Raw genomic sequence first — 15,156 nt, forward strand, 5'->3', positions numbered from 1 at the left:
TTGCCTCCACCCACTTTGAGACATAATCTACGGCCACAAGGATGTACTTATTCCCATTGGATGTCACAAAGGGCCCTTGGTAGTCAATTCCCCAAACATCGAAGATCTCTACCTCTAGAATGCCCCTTTGTGGCATTTCGTTCCTCCAAGATATATTCCCCGTTCTTTGACAAGCATCGCAATGAATGATGAATTCTCTTGTATCTTGGAACATTGTAGGCCAATAGAAGCCCGATTGGAGAATTTTTGCAACGGTTCTCCTTGGTCCATGGTGCCCACCGTAGGGTGATGAATGACATCCTTCCAAGATTCCTTGGATTTCCCATTGAGGGATGCATCTCCTAGAGAGCCCATCACTACACTCCTTGTAGAGATTTGGATCATCCCAAAAGTACCTCTTCACTTCGAATAGGAATCTCTTCCTTTGGTTGTGGTTCAAATTTGGAGGGAGCACTTTTCCAACAATATAATTGGCATAATCGGCAAACCATGGGGTGATGTGCCTCTCAAGTTGAGTTTGAATAGCCATCAAAATATCGTCGGGAAATGAGTCATTGATCGGGGTTTCTCCATTTTCATCATGAAACCGGATCCTTGACAAGTGATCCGCCACTACATTCTCGGCTCCTTTCTTGTCTCTTATTTCCAAGTCAAATTCTTGAAGAAGCAAAATCCATCTCAACAATCTTGGTTTTGCCTCCTTCTTTATCAAGAGATGTCGGAGAGCACGGTGATCCGAAAATACAATCACCTTGGATCCAAGCAAGTAGGAACGGAATTTATCCAAAGCATAAACAATGGCAAGAAGCTCCTTTTCGATTGTATCATAATTCACTTGAGAGGGGTCGAGGGTCTTGCTTATGTAATAGATGGCATGAAGAGCTCTCCCTACCCGTTGGCCAAGAACCGCTCCAACGGCGTAGTTGCTAGCGTCACACATAATCTCGAAAGGTAACTCCCAATTCGGAGGTTGAATGATTGGTGCCGAGATTAATGCTTCTTTGATTCTATTAAAAGCTTCAACACACTCGTTAGTAAATTGGAATTGGGCATCTTTAAGCAAAATTTGAGTGAGGGGTTTTGCTATTTTCGAAAAATCTTTTATGAAACGACGATAAAAACCCGCGTGACCGAGAAAACTTCTCACCCCTCTAACATTCACGGGAGGTGGGAGTTTCTCTATCACCTCAACTTTAGCTTTATCGACCTCGATGCCCTTTTCCGAAATCAAATGACCTAAGACAATTCCTTCATTGACCATGAAGTGACACTTTTCCCAATTTAAAACAAGGCTAACATCTTCACACTTTTGCAACACAAGAGAAATATTATGCAAACATGAGTCAAAGTCCTTTCCATAAACACTAAAATCATCCATAAAAACTTCCATTATGGTCTCTAAGTAATCGGAGAAGACACTCATCATGCATCTTTGGAAAGTGGCGGGGGCATTACATAATCCAAAAGGCATCCTCCTATATGCAAAAGTGCCATAAGGGCATGTGAAGGTGGTCTTATGTTGGTCATCCGGGTGTATAGGGATTTGGAAGAATCCTGAATACCCGTCAAGGTAACAAAAGAATTTGTTGGAGGCTAACCTCTCAAGCATTTGGTCAATGAATGGTAAGGGGAAGTGATCTTTTCTTGTTGCGGAGTTTAATTTCCGGTAGTCAATGCACATACGCCAACCGGTGATCATTCTTGTGGGTATTAATTCATTCTTTTCATTTGTCACTACCGTGGTACCTCCTTTCTTAGGTACCACTTGGACGGGGCTAACCCACAAAGAATCCGATATGGGATATATGATTCCCGCATCAAGTAATTTCATGACTTCTCCTTTGACAACATCTTGCATGTGGGGGTTCAATCTTCTTTGGGGTTGAATGGTAGGTCTATGGTCTTCCTCTAGATGAATTCTATGCATGCAAAAGTCGGGACTTATCCCCTTAAGGTCATCTAGACTATAACCTATAGCATTCTCATGTTGTTTCAACACATCAAGCAATTTTCCCAATTGGTCATCATCAAGTCTATCATTAACAATCACGGGTTTGGTCTTTGATTCATCAAGGTAAGCATATTTCAAATTTGGGGGAAGGGGTTTTAAAGTAGGAGTTTGTACCTTAATTTCTTCCTTTGGAGTTTCATTGAGAATTTGCTCCATCTCCATTAGACATTCCATTCTCATAGCATACTCAACTTCACTTTCATCAACCTCATCATATTCAAATCCCATGATGGGTTCCTCTTGCTCTTGAGCTTGTAAAATATCCTCTAGGATGGATTGCTCATCCTCTATGGGTTGACATGCTTCTACTAGAATATTATGCACCAATTCGGATTGTGCACGAGTAAGTTCCTTGTTAGCTAGAGCGGCCTCAAAGAGATCCACCTCCAACTCCCAATACATGCTCTTAGCCTCACTTGCTTCTAAGGCTTCTAATGCTTGCATGGGATCCTTGAAGTAAGGGATACTCAAGTGGTCCTCTACAAAACAGTCTATGAAATCCATCTCGCAAAATATCAAACAACTTGAAAATGATTAGAGCGAACCTTGAGGAGTTTTACTTCCCCAAGGCGAAGAAAGACACAACTAATAACAATAAAAAGAAATCTAAATCAAACAAACACCGGCCCCGGCAACGGCGCCATTTTTTATGAGATCCCGCTAAGTGTTCACAAATTAGGATGTGGTCGTTGGGTCACGGTCGAATCAAAACACAATTTATAGCTTCACAAACAACTCTACAATTAGTAAAGAGGCAAGTAAAGGTCGGATCCCAAGGGACGGGTATTTAAATGAGAATTCTATTGCAACTAGTGGTGTCTAAGGGGTGTCACAAATTGGGTTGATGTAGAAGGTCACTAAACTAAAATAGCAATGAAAATAAACAAGCAAGTTGAATTAAAGGGGTGTAAACAATTGATTAAAGGCACTAGGGTGTCATGGGATCATAGGGGAATCATGGGATATGATCATACAAACATGTTCTCAAATTATAAGCAAGCAATTATTGTTGTGATGGATTGAGTTGGGTTATATCTTACAATCCTAGGAAAGTTTGGGTCCCGGAGCCGAATCGATTAGATTGTACAACACCTACAAGTCGACTTAATCTTCCCTACTCAACAACATGCATGGTCTAATGAGACTCGAGTTGGGTTATGTCTTACAAGTCTCATTGAAAAGATAGAAGATGATAGTAAATGCAAGGATTCATAGGCTTAACATTTCATCAAATATAACATGTGCATGAGTTGAGATCAAAACAAGCAAGCAAATAAAACATGAAAGCATATTAATTTAAGCATGAATCATTCCCCATGTTGGTTTCCCTAATCACCCATTAACCCTAGCTAAGAGACTACTCACTCATTATCATGTTGATCATGCTAGCAAGGTTATCAATCATACCAACAATATGAAACATGATGAATAAATGAAAGTAATTAACAATAATTAAAAAGGGATTAAGAGATTATACCTACTAATGATTCCAATAATAAAGCAAAGATAAAAGAAGTACTTGAATGCTTGATTGAAAGGTTGTCAATCTCCCAACAATAACCCAAATAATCTTCAATTACCCAAAATAAAGGATGAACAAAAGAGAGATTAAAGAACTAAAACTTGGATTAAAACTTGATTAATACTTGATTACAATATTAAAGAGAGATTTGATTGATATTAACTATACTAATTATTGATAAGAAGAACATGCTCCTCTAATTAGACTAATGGGGTATTTATAGTGGAAATTAGGGAGGATGCATTAGGGTTAACTAAGGGCTAAACTAGTAATTACACTTTTTAGATTGAGCAAGGAGGAGCCGGTATTTTCCGAGAGAAGGGCTTCTTTCTTCGTAGCTTGGAGAAGACAATCCGTGCTGTGCTGGAATCCGGGCGGATTCTGGCGTTGGAATCCGAGCGGATTTAGGGGAATCCGGTCGGATTGTGGAGGTGGAATCCGAGCGGATTAAGGCAAAGCCGCTCGGATTGTGCTGCTGCGGGACGGACGGATTGGTGACAATCCGCTCGGATTGTCAGTCAGCAACAAATCTTCTTCTTTTCTTCCCTTTTCTTCACAAATTCCTTGGGGATTTCCTTGGGGACTCAAGGATCCTTTCTCATCTTTTCTCTTCTACTATAATATGTACAAAGGCCTTCTAATCTTGTCTCTCCTTGATGCTTGGTCATTGAATTCGATCAATTTAGTCTCGTTTTGCCATGAAAATGCAAGATTCTTACTCCTTTCCTACCAAGGGATCAAAATCTCAAAGAATATGCAAAACAAAGAACTAAAGATAAGAAATGACCCAAATAGGCACTAAAAAGCATGGGAACAAGGCTAATTCGGGGGCTAAATATGCGCCAATTATGGTCACATCATCGGTGGCGGGGTAGGATTTTGCACATTGTAGAAATTGGTGTACGGGCTACCTTACTTGAAAGACTGATAAGCATGAACTTGTTCTATAGTACTCATACATCTAGTTGCAACATGACCATTAGTACCACATCTCTCACAAGGGACATCTTGTTGAACCAAAGCATGGACTGTCTGCTGTTTACCCAAAGATTGGGTAGTCTTTAGCTCTGCAATTTGTGCAGTCAATGCCTATAACTGAGCTGCAACGGCGCCATCTGAACTACCCCCTCTTGTACTACCTCTGGGGTTACCATACTCAGTAGTGTGAGTAGCTATCTCATCGATCAATTTCCAAGCATTGGCATCAGTAGTGTTGTTTTGAAACCTCCCATTGGCAGAAGAATCAAGTTAGGCTTTATGGTCGTCTTATAGCCCATTATAAAACTGATTGCATAGAAACCAGATCTGGAAACCATGATGGGAAACAGAGCGGACTAGTCTCTTGAAGCGAACCCATGCCTCATTAAGGTCTTTAGTAGGGCCCTGTTTAAAACTCATGATTTGGCTTCTAAGAGCATTTGTCTTCTGTGGTGGAAAATACCTCTTGTAGAATGCAAGAGCGAGTGTATTCCACTCAAGAATAGCATTTGCTTCCTTGTCCAAATCACGCAACCACTCTGCAGCACCATCTCGCAGTGAAAAAGGGAATAGAACTTGTTTTACTTGGTCATGCGTTACCCCGGCAGTCAAAGGGATTGAACAACAGTATGTAACGAACTTCTCCATATGTTTGGCAGGATCTTCAATAGCTCCTCCTCCAAACATATTCCGCCCTACCAGGTTAAAATAGGACGGACGGATCTCAAAGGTACCATCATCGGTGGTTGGCAACTTGAATCCCTTAGGAATGGATGCAAGGGTGGGCTCTGAATGGCTTGCTAATGTAGCCATGATCGTAGTAGGGGATGAAGTAGATGTATCTTCCTCTAAAGACTAATGTAGTCAAGCGTACTCAAGTCTTCGGCTTGATGAATTTCTCTCCAAAAATTTCGTCTAGCTCGGAAAGTCTTTTCTGGTTCAGAGTCTAATGGTACGAGCTCGGACCTGTGAGACCTGGGCATAAACAAACACTAAAGAAAATAATAAGAGCGGCCTCAAGGAACTAAAGTTCCCTGAGACAAGACAAACTAAAATAAACAAATAGAAATTGTTACCTCCCCGGCAACGGCGCCAAAATTTGACAGGGATGTCGCAACCCTATCAAAGATAACCAACTAGTCTCTAACTAATATAGCTAGGGAAGTCGGGATCGTATCCACAGGGAGACTAAAATGTGTTCTACTTGCTAACTAAAGTCTGTCTAGGTAGCAAATTCGGGGTTGTTTGATATTTTGATTGCTGAACTACAAGTGTTGAAGGGAAGAGAAATAAAGAGAAGAAAACGAGTTCAAATAATGAGAGAAAAGGCTAGGACATCGGGTCACCATGAAAATGCAACAGTCAAGTCTAGGGTCAAAGATCAGTCATAAAATGGTCTGCATGGTAATGAAAAGGTCCTCTCGGATCTCTATTCACCCTAAAATGATTCTAACGGGCTCTCGCAACTTATTAGGGCATTCTATTGTTTGTAGCAGGTCTAACTCTCACCAGGCTTTCGATCTTAGGTCGGAGTTTACCCGTTCAATTAATTAATCATGCGAATTAATCAACTAATCGCTATTAACTGCTACAATTAACAACACAGATTCATATTCATGGCAGATCTAAAAAAAACCTAATTAGGACGGTCTTATTATCATGGCTTCCCTAAATCCTAGCAAAGGGAATTAGTTATGCATATTTAAATTTACGATAGCAATATCAAGAATAATGATCGATTTAAACATAACGAATAACTGATAAGAATAATTAAACATAAAACGATAATAATAAAAGAGAGAGAACGGAAATAAACTAAGAGAGGATAAAGAGGAATAAGTAGAATTGATTACCGAAATAATAAAGTAAAGAGAAAGGTTACATGTTTTCTAGATCCAAAAATTTGAGAGAAAGTAACGTAGCAAGTGTTTACAGTGTGTAAAACGTACCCTAAAATTGTTGACAGCCATCTCTTAAATACTAAGAGTCCAAAAGAAATAACAAAATAAGCTAAATGGGCCAAAATAAGGAGAGCAAAATTTCAGCCAAAACAGATATCAGTCGATCGACTGACAATCCCAGTCGATCGTCTAAAACATCAACTTGAGTCTTCGCCAAAGAAAACTCAGTCGATCGACTACAGAAGTCAGTTGATCGACTAAAACACCAATTCCAGGTTTCCTCAAAGCAGGCTCAGTCAATCGACTACAGAAGTCAGTCGATCGACTAAAACGCCAATTCCAGCTGCACCAGACATCACTCCAACTCTCCTATCGGCGTCTTCACGCACACCGAGGCATAAATTTCCGAGCTTACTTCTTAGCAACATCAAAACGCAACTCCAAAGGCGGGTTTTGGCTCGTTCGCTAATACTTAGATCTGCAACCTACAAAGATTACAAAACAACCCAAAGTAGCCGATTCATGGGGGAATAGTAGCTAAACGATACATAATATGCATAGAAATGCGTGCAAAGTATTAGAATAAATGCATATAAAAAGCACGCATCAAGTGATTTTGGTTACTTTTTGTCGCAAAAGTCACCCCGTTGTTTCATTTGAGTGACTAGTGAAACCCGTGAGAGTCGGGCTTTGGTCTCCTTTTGGTCAAAGGTTTGATATTAGGTTGAATCTTGCGTGTGTCGCGTCAAACTTGGTAGTATAGCTACATACTTCCCCTTTCCCGCCTAGAGTTTGTTTCTTAGGAACCCGATGTTGTCAATGTTGTCTACTTGAGCTAGTATTAGGGAGTCGGCACTTTGGTAAGACCCGGAGATGACATCCTCCACTAATGACTCTATTTGTTCAATTTTTGAAAGAAGAACGGCCGCTTAGATAAGGAAAGCGGTTTGACTTTTTGTAGATGCATCCATTGTTTGTTCTGTGTTTCATGATAGGATGTATCCATTTTTCCGCAAGCCCCCACTTGCCTTGCATCGGAATGCATACCTCATTGTGTTTCGGTGTGAGTTGAAGGGACGGAAAAGGCCCGTTAATTGCCTTTCAACAGATATTAGTAGTTTAGTTAGTCATTTTATATTAAGGGTCTCGGTCTAGTTTAAATAAGCTAACTCGAGGACGAGTAAGGTTTAAGTGTGGGGAGATTTGATAAGTAGTAATTTAGCGTCATTTTACTCATCCTTTTATCTTATATTCCGACTCGATTTTGCGTGCTTAAACGGTTAAAAAGCTCATTTATTAATTAATTTATAATAATTAAGTGTCTTAGTCATATTTAATATTTAATCGTATTTTTATTATAATATTCGCTTTGCTATTAATTTACTAGTTTATAATTATTAGTCGTATTAAGAACAATACCGTAATAAATAAACAATAAGCTTAGAACCAACAAAACCCTAATGATAGGCGATTTTGAGGAGACTTTGAAGACGATTTGCAGCCAAAATTAGGGCTTGATTTCTCTTCAATATGGCTCGAAATTCTGCAAAGAAATCAAGTAACAAGAAATCTATGATTACTAAACGTGCTAATTCTAATAAAACAAAGAGTAGCAGCCGTGTTGAAAGGAAGAAACAGGGACCATCGGAGGATGATGTGGTACGTACGAAACCAATGCATGATGTTAATGGAGTTCCTGGACTGTCCTTTGATGATGAAGAGACACCCTCTGAAAATACTCAGTGGGTTACACAGCGAGGTAAGAAGCCTAGTTCAATAGTGCAAACTGAAACACAGCCTGAAACAGAGGTTCCCTCTGTTTTGGAGCAACCAACAGAAGTGACATCACAAATCCTTCAGTTTTCCAAAGAAGATGTGCAGGAGGAAGTAGAATATTGGGGTCAAGCTGTGATATGCTTTGTGTTAGGTGCCAATCCTCTATGGGAGGTCTTGGAAGGATTTATTCATCGTATATGGAGTAAATATGGCATTGATAAGATCTCTTTTTTACCAAATGGTATATTTTTGGTCCGGTTTAAAGAAATGAAGAATAGGGATGCAGTCTTACAGGCTGGATACCACATGTTTGATAATAAACCGTTAGTGATTAAGCCATGGCAAAGTGATGTTGATCTGTTGAAAGAAGAGGTTAAAGTGGTACCAGCATGGATGAGATTGTATGGTTTGCCTTTGAAATTTTGGGGTAAATGTTTACCCAAGATAGCTGATCTAGTCGGTCCATTTGTTAAGACTGATCAAGCCACAGAGGAGAAGACTAGATTGGGATATGCTCGAGTAATGGTTGAGTTGAATGTAGGGCATAAATTTCCAACTAGTGTGCAATTCAAGGATGAGAATGGTATTTTATTGAAGATCAAAGTGGAATATGAATGGAAACCGAGTATTTGCTTGAAGTGTAAGGGCATGGGACACGAAACTAATGAATGTAGGAGGTCTCAAAGCAAACAACCACCAAACCCAACTGGGAAAATGGTGTGGAGACAGGTCCCTAAAGTCACTAATGTTTTATCAGATAAGGACTACCCTGTGCTACAACCTAAAACTCCAACAAAGACTCAGAATGTGGAGAATGAGGAGAGTGACCAGGAAGATGTGATTGATCTGGATGCTATTGAGAGAGAACAGAATCAGGTGACACAAACTGGTGACCCCCCCCAACAACCTGTTTCTAATGAATAGCATTGGTTTTTGGAACGTACGAGGTCTTAATAATGTAAATAAACAGAAGTTGGTTAGATGTTTTATGAATAATCAATCAGTAGGCCTTTTTGGTTTACTTGAGACTAAAATAAATGGTAATAATGTGAGTAATATTTCTCTCAATATGTTTGATGGTTGGTGTGTTACTACCAATTGTCATACACATAAAGGAGGAAGGGTGTGGCTGTTATGGAAACCTCAGTTGTTTGATGTTTGGGTGTTGCATTATGATCCTCAATTCATTCATGCTAAAGTTCAAATCAAAGCTACTGCGAAATGTTTCTTCTTAACTATGACATATGCTTTTAATGAAGGGACTGGCAGAATTGGGTTATGGAACTGGTTGAATAGCTATGCTGCTGGATGTACTGAACCTTGGGCTATTGTAGGTGATTTTAACATAGTGATGAATCCTGATGAAAGACTAGGTGGGCAGACTAAGCCTGAAGATATGGAAGCTTTTGTGGATTGTATGAATAATTGTGATATGGTAGATATTCAAGCTACTGGGGCTTTCTTCACTTGGACGAATAAACAAGATGATATGCATAGGAAATATAGTAGATTAGACCGGTTTCTCATCAACTCTTACTGGACTACCATGTTTCCTTAAATGGTTGGGCACTTTTACCCTGAAGGAGTGATGGATCATACCCCTTGTGTTGTTTATAACAACAAGCTTATTACTCAGAAGAATAGGAGCTTCAAATATTTCTCTATGTGGAGTGGGGCTGCAGAATTTTTGCCTAAAGTTTAGGAGATTTGGGGCAGGAATATCTCAGGCACCAAGATGTTTTGTCTTGTTAAAAAACTTAAGGAGTTGAAGCCTGTCCTTAAAGAATTGAACAAAAACTGCTATGCTGATATTGAGGTTCAAACAGTGGAGACTGAGAAAGAACTAAATAATATTCAGGTGCAGTTAAGTGGGAACCCTACTAGCTCTGATCTGATTAACCAGGAGATTGGTGTTATGGCAAAACTCAGGAGACTTCGTAAGGATAGAGACAGCTTCTTACAGCAGAAAGCCAAGGCTCAATGGTTAGAGGAGGGGGATACAAACTCAGCATATTTCCATGTTCTTATCAGGAAAAAGTGTATGAGAAACACTGTCATTCAAATTGAAGATCAGCATGGCATAGTTTGTTCAGAGAGTAGTAGCATTCAGAATGCTTTTTTGGATTACTATCAAGGGCTACTTGGAAGTAAAAAGACTACTGAGGATGTGAGGGATGCTGTACTGGCTTATGGGAATGTATGTAATGAGGAGCATGTTGGGACTTTATCAAAGCCAGTGACTCTTGAGGAGGTGAAACAGGTGGTATTCTCTATTCCCATTGATAAAGCACCAGGACCTGATGGGTTCTCAAGTGGTTTTTTTCGAGATGCGTGGAGTGTGATTAGGCAAGATGTATTTGAGGCAGTCAAGGACTTCTTTGTAACTGGTAAATTACTTGGCCAGATAAATGCCACCAATGTGTGCCTGATCCCCAAATATGAGAGACCAACTTCAGTGAAACAATTCAGGCCCATTGCATGCTGCAATATGTTATACAAAATCATTTCTAAACTCCTTTGCAACAGATTAGCTCTAGTTTTGCCAGATATCATTCATGAATGTCAGGGAGCATTTGTTCAAGGGAGGTCCATCATTGAAAATGTTCTGATTTGCCAAGATATTGTTCATCAGTACTCCAGGAAGAATGTGTCACCTAGATGCCTGTTTAAAATAGATTTAAAAAAAGCGTATAATACAGTTGAATGGGAATTTGTGGAGCAAATGTTGACTGGTTTGAAGTTTCCACAACATTTTATTACTCTGATCATGGCTTGTATTCAATCCACTTCCTTTACCTTGGTCTTGAATGGGAATAACTTTGGCTACTTCAAAGGTATGAGGGGTCTGCGTCAAGGTGATCCAGTGTCTCCTCTCATCTTTACAATCTGTATGGAATACTTGACAAGACTTATTAAGTTTGCTACAGCAAGATGGGCTTTTCACTATCATCCTTTATGTAAGGGACTCAAGCTCACTCATCTAATGTTTGCGGATGACCTGTTGATGTTTAGTAAAGGGGATGCTCCTTCTATTCTCTTACTTTTGAGAGCTTTCAGTTCCTTCTCTAAAGCATCAGGATTAAGTATGAACAACAGTAAGTCGAGATCTTTTTAATGGGATGCGGGAGGAATTACGAGGGATATCCTTGCTGTGTCTGGTTTCCAGGAAGGCACAATGCCTTTTAAGTATCTCGGGAGTACCCATACACCCAGGAAAAATGAGCAAGAAGGACTCACAATGCCTGATAGAAAAAATGGTGACAAAAATACGTAGCCTGGGAGCAAAGAAGTTATCTTATGCAGGAAGAGTGGTTCTAATAAACTCAGTACTTAACACTCTTTACAATTATTGGGCTGCCATGTTTATTATCCCAAAGAGTGTGATCAAAAGAGTAGAGGCTATCTGCAGGAATGTTTTATGGAGTAGCTCATCTGAGTACCACAGGGTTCCTTTGGTTGGATGGGATAGAGTAACATTGCCAAAGGAAGAAGGAGGTCTAGGAATTAAAAAAGCAGAGCTGTGGAATGTTGCATCAGTGAGGAAATTGGTGAACTGGTTATATATAAAGCCTGATAGGCTTTGGATCAAATGGGTGGCTAATGTGTACTTAAAGGGAGCTGAATGGCATGATTATACTCCTGGAATTGACACCCCCTGGACCTGGAAGAGCATCTGCAAGGTGAAGGAAAGGATTAAAAGTGGCTTTCATGATAATCTTTGGGTCTATTCGACCAAAGGATACTCTATCAGTAATGGATATGAATGGTTGATGGGTCAGCATCCCAAAACTGCGTGGTCTACTCTTGTTTGGAATAATTGGAACATCCCAAAACATTCTATAGTTGCTTGGATGATTATGCAAGATGGACTAAATTTGAGAACTAAGCTACATGCTATTGGTTTGTGCCCTGATGATGAATGCATTTTATGTGGGGAACAGCCTGAGACTAGTGATCATCTCTTCTCAGAGTGCAGGTTCACTAGTAAGATTAAGGATAGAATTGCAGAATGGATAGGTAAGCCAATGCCTGATCTCAATGCATTACTAGCTGCAAACAGGAACAGACTGCAATGGAAGGCCTCTGCGTGTGTTCAAGTAGCTTTTTGGTATACCATTTGGTTTCAGAGAAATAGTACGAGACATCAGTTGTGTGTTCAGAGACCTGACATTGTAGCACAGCAACTGAAGCAGCTTATTCAGAGGAGAGTTCATAGCAAAATGGCTAGTCTAGGAAGCAATGATGCCATTGATTGGCAGGCAAGCATAGGATTTATATGTTAGAATGTCTTAGCTGAGATTCGAACATTGTCCTTGTATGTATGACTGTTTTTTGATATATTAATATACTCACATTTCACCTAAAAAAAATTATTAGTCGTATTAGTTACATTTAATAATTACTCAGGTTTTTATAATATTAGTATTAATATTATTTTATTGTTTATAACTTATAGGCGAGGCATTATAATAAAGTGGAGATTCAAGCGAGAGTAAAATGAGGCGGAATAACGAGACGGATTTGAGGAGCAAGCCGCGTTGAGACGGGGTCAAAGCAAACTAAATAAAAAGAAGGTCAAAGGTCAACCTTTTGACCTTTAACCATCAACAGTCAACACCTCCAGTCATCTTCATCCTTCGACTTCAATTATGTTCATCACCATGTCCATTCGCACATACCTCTGTCCCTTTTTCTTCACCTATATACTCACCAACCCGACATCGCCGCATCACCACTCCTTTATCAACATCAACTTCCCCTGCAATTCGTCTTCATCATCACCATTTTCATTTTCATTCACTTTCACCTCCACAATCATCACCCTGCATTTCATATAACTTCACCTGCACTCCGTCACCACAACAATAGACGATATCAAGCAGTCACCAACTCACCATTTCAACATCCATTCATCACCATTTTCGTCTTCATTCACCATGTCATTCATCAACACCAGCCACGACATCAGCCACCATGAAAGCCGTGCCGAAACCTACGTTGACCACCGTCCACGACACCTGACCTGCCTCCTCTGACCTCTGTCCATGGCAGTAGCAACGAATCCCAATTCCAGCAGCTTACATTCTGATGCGGGTTCCAAAACCCGAGTTCAACTCGAAACCTCCGGCAATCCATCACCATTATCGTCATCTCTCGATCACCTCCCCAACCACCACTTCCTCCAACTCCATAACCCGTCACGCAACCAGCAACAATTCACCACAACAACTACCCTGTTTCTCTTCCATCGTCATCACGAAACCTCCATCATCACTTCCATTTTCGAGCACCACCAGGTGCAATCACCATGGCAGCAGCATCTGCTGCACACTCGTCCACTGAAGCAGCGTGAAACCAACAGCAACAGCAATCACCCACATCTCCTTCCTCTATCTCATTCATCAACAATGAAGCATAAAGCTCCCCAACGGCCAACCGACAGCCGCCCTCCAACCGGCTGGGAATACATCAAGAATTCCTCTCCTTTTGCTGAAGATCTCGCTGCCGGCATGAGCACCAGCAGCCGGGCAACCGGCACGCAACGCCACAACCAACATCTCGCATCTCAAATGTTCTTTATGCCGGCATACCGGCTGCCGCCTCACTGGCTCCCACTATACCCACATCAATTCCTCGCCTTTAATTCAAAAATACACGCTTCCAGTACCAGCCCCGGTCGTCGGTGGACCGACAGGGGGCCCTTTGCTGCGTTTTGTTCAATTGTGTCGATTCTTTTGCTTTCTTTTTGTCTTCTTTTGGGGTCAGTTATGTCGGTTGTTTTGTTTTTATTATTATTATTATTATTATTATTATTATTATTATTATTATTATTATTATTATTATTATTATTATTATTATTATTATTATTATTATTATTATTATTATTATTATTATTATTATTATTATTATTATTATTATTAATATTAATTATTAATATTATTATTAGTAGTAGTAATAATCAGTAGGAGTAGTATATAAAGAGACACCTTACACTAGAATAGAACTACTTTACCTTAGAATTATTCTAGACATTAGACCATTAGAAATAATTAGACTCTCTCTATTATTGTAACAAGAACCCTAATATTTCTTTATTTAATTCCCTTTAATGAAAGTTGTAATCTTTCTTCCAAATTAATATAATTCATCTTTAGTTTATTCAAGTTCTACAATTCTCATTAGTTTACATTTAGGTTAGTGGGTTGTAATTGGAAGACAAAAAGAGATTCATCTTCCTTATTTAAACCAAAGTTGCCACCTTTAATTAATGTTGGTATAATCCTTCTTCTTATTTCTCTTCCTTTCATTTGTTTACATGTTTATTATTTGCGTAATCACTTGTCTTTATATTATGATTGTTCTTCCTATTTTCATGTTATAGTTCTCATTTTTTGCTTCCATTTTCATTACAATGTGTGAGTAGTGTATTACTAAGCTAGATGGGGGAACTTGCGTAGAAAATATGGTTTGATTATGGTTGTTGATATATATATTGAGTCTTTTGAGTTGTAGCAATGTTTTGTGCACACCACATGTTTGATGAAAGGCTTGAATGAGTAATTTAGGTCCTTTTTATTTTCATTGTCATGTTTGAGTGAGAGCTTGAACTTGTGCGATGTTTGTGTGTGACCATTGCATGCTTGGGGGTGGTTAGGGAGAGATCTCGACCAAACTTAGACCAAGGACCGTCTCGCACCGAGAGGTGGAGATCTACCTTAATCTCACCGTTAGACTTACCTTAGTTGCGACCATAATCGACCTTGACCTACACTTGTGAACCCGGTTACCTTAGTCCTTAATTATCATCTTAAATCGCTTTAGCAATCATTAGTCTTTTTACTTGTTTGTAGTTGTAGTTTTTGTAGTTAGTTTATCAATCATTCAACTATTGCAAGAACTAAACTAGGAATGAAACAATCAGTCTAAGAGCCAAGCACCGTCTCTATGGACCGACCTCCTTACCCTAC

At 39.6% G+C, this 15,156-nt stretch overlaps 1 protein-coding gene across 1 annotated transcript; it reads left to right on the forward strand.

Annotated features, from left to right (window-relative positions):
- The first annotated feature begins 11,442 nt into the window (after positions 1–11,442).
- Positions 11,443–12,471, forward strand: LOC141588015 (uncharacterized). Its single transcript, XM_074409475.1, has one exon. It carries the CDS (start codon positions 11,443–11,445, stop codon positions 12,469–12,471), a length of 1,029 nt encoding a protein of 342 aa, XP_074265576.1.
- The last annotated feature ends 2,685 nt before the right edge of the window (positions 12,472–15,156 follow it).

The sequence above is a fragment of the Silene latifolia genome, chromosome 6 (genome assembly GCF_048544455.1).
Source record: "Silene latifolia isolate original U9 population chromosome 6, ASM4854445v1, whole genome shotgun sequence".
Lineage (NCBI taxonomy): Eukaryota > Viridiplantae > Streptophyta > Magnoliopsida > Caryophyllales > Caryophyllaceae > Silene > Silene latifolia.

Coding starts and splice junctions, on each gene's coding strand:
- LOC141588015 (XM_074409475.1), top strand. CDS start 11,443: ATGGTGACAAAAATACGTAGCCTGGGAGCAAAGAAGTTATCTTATGCA.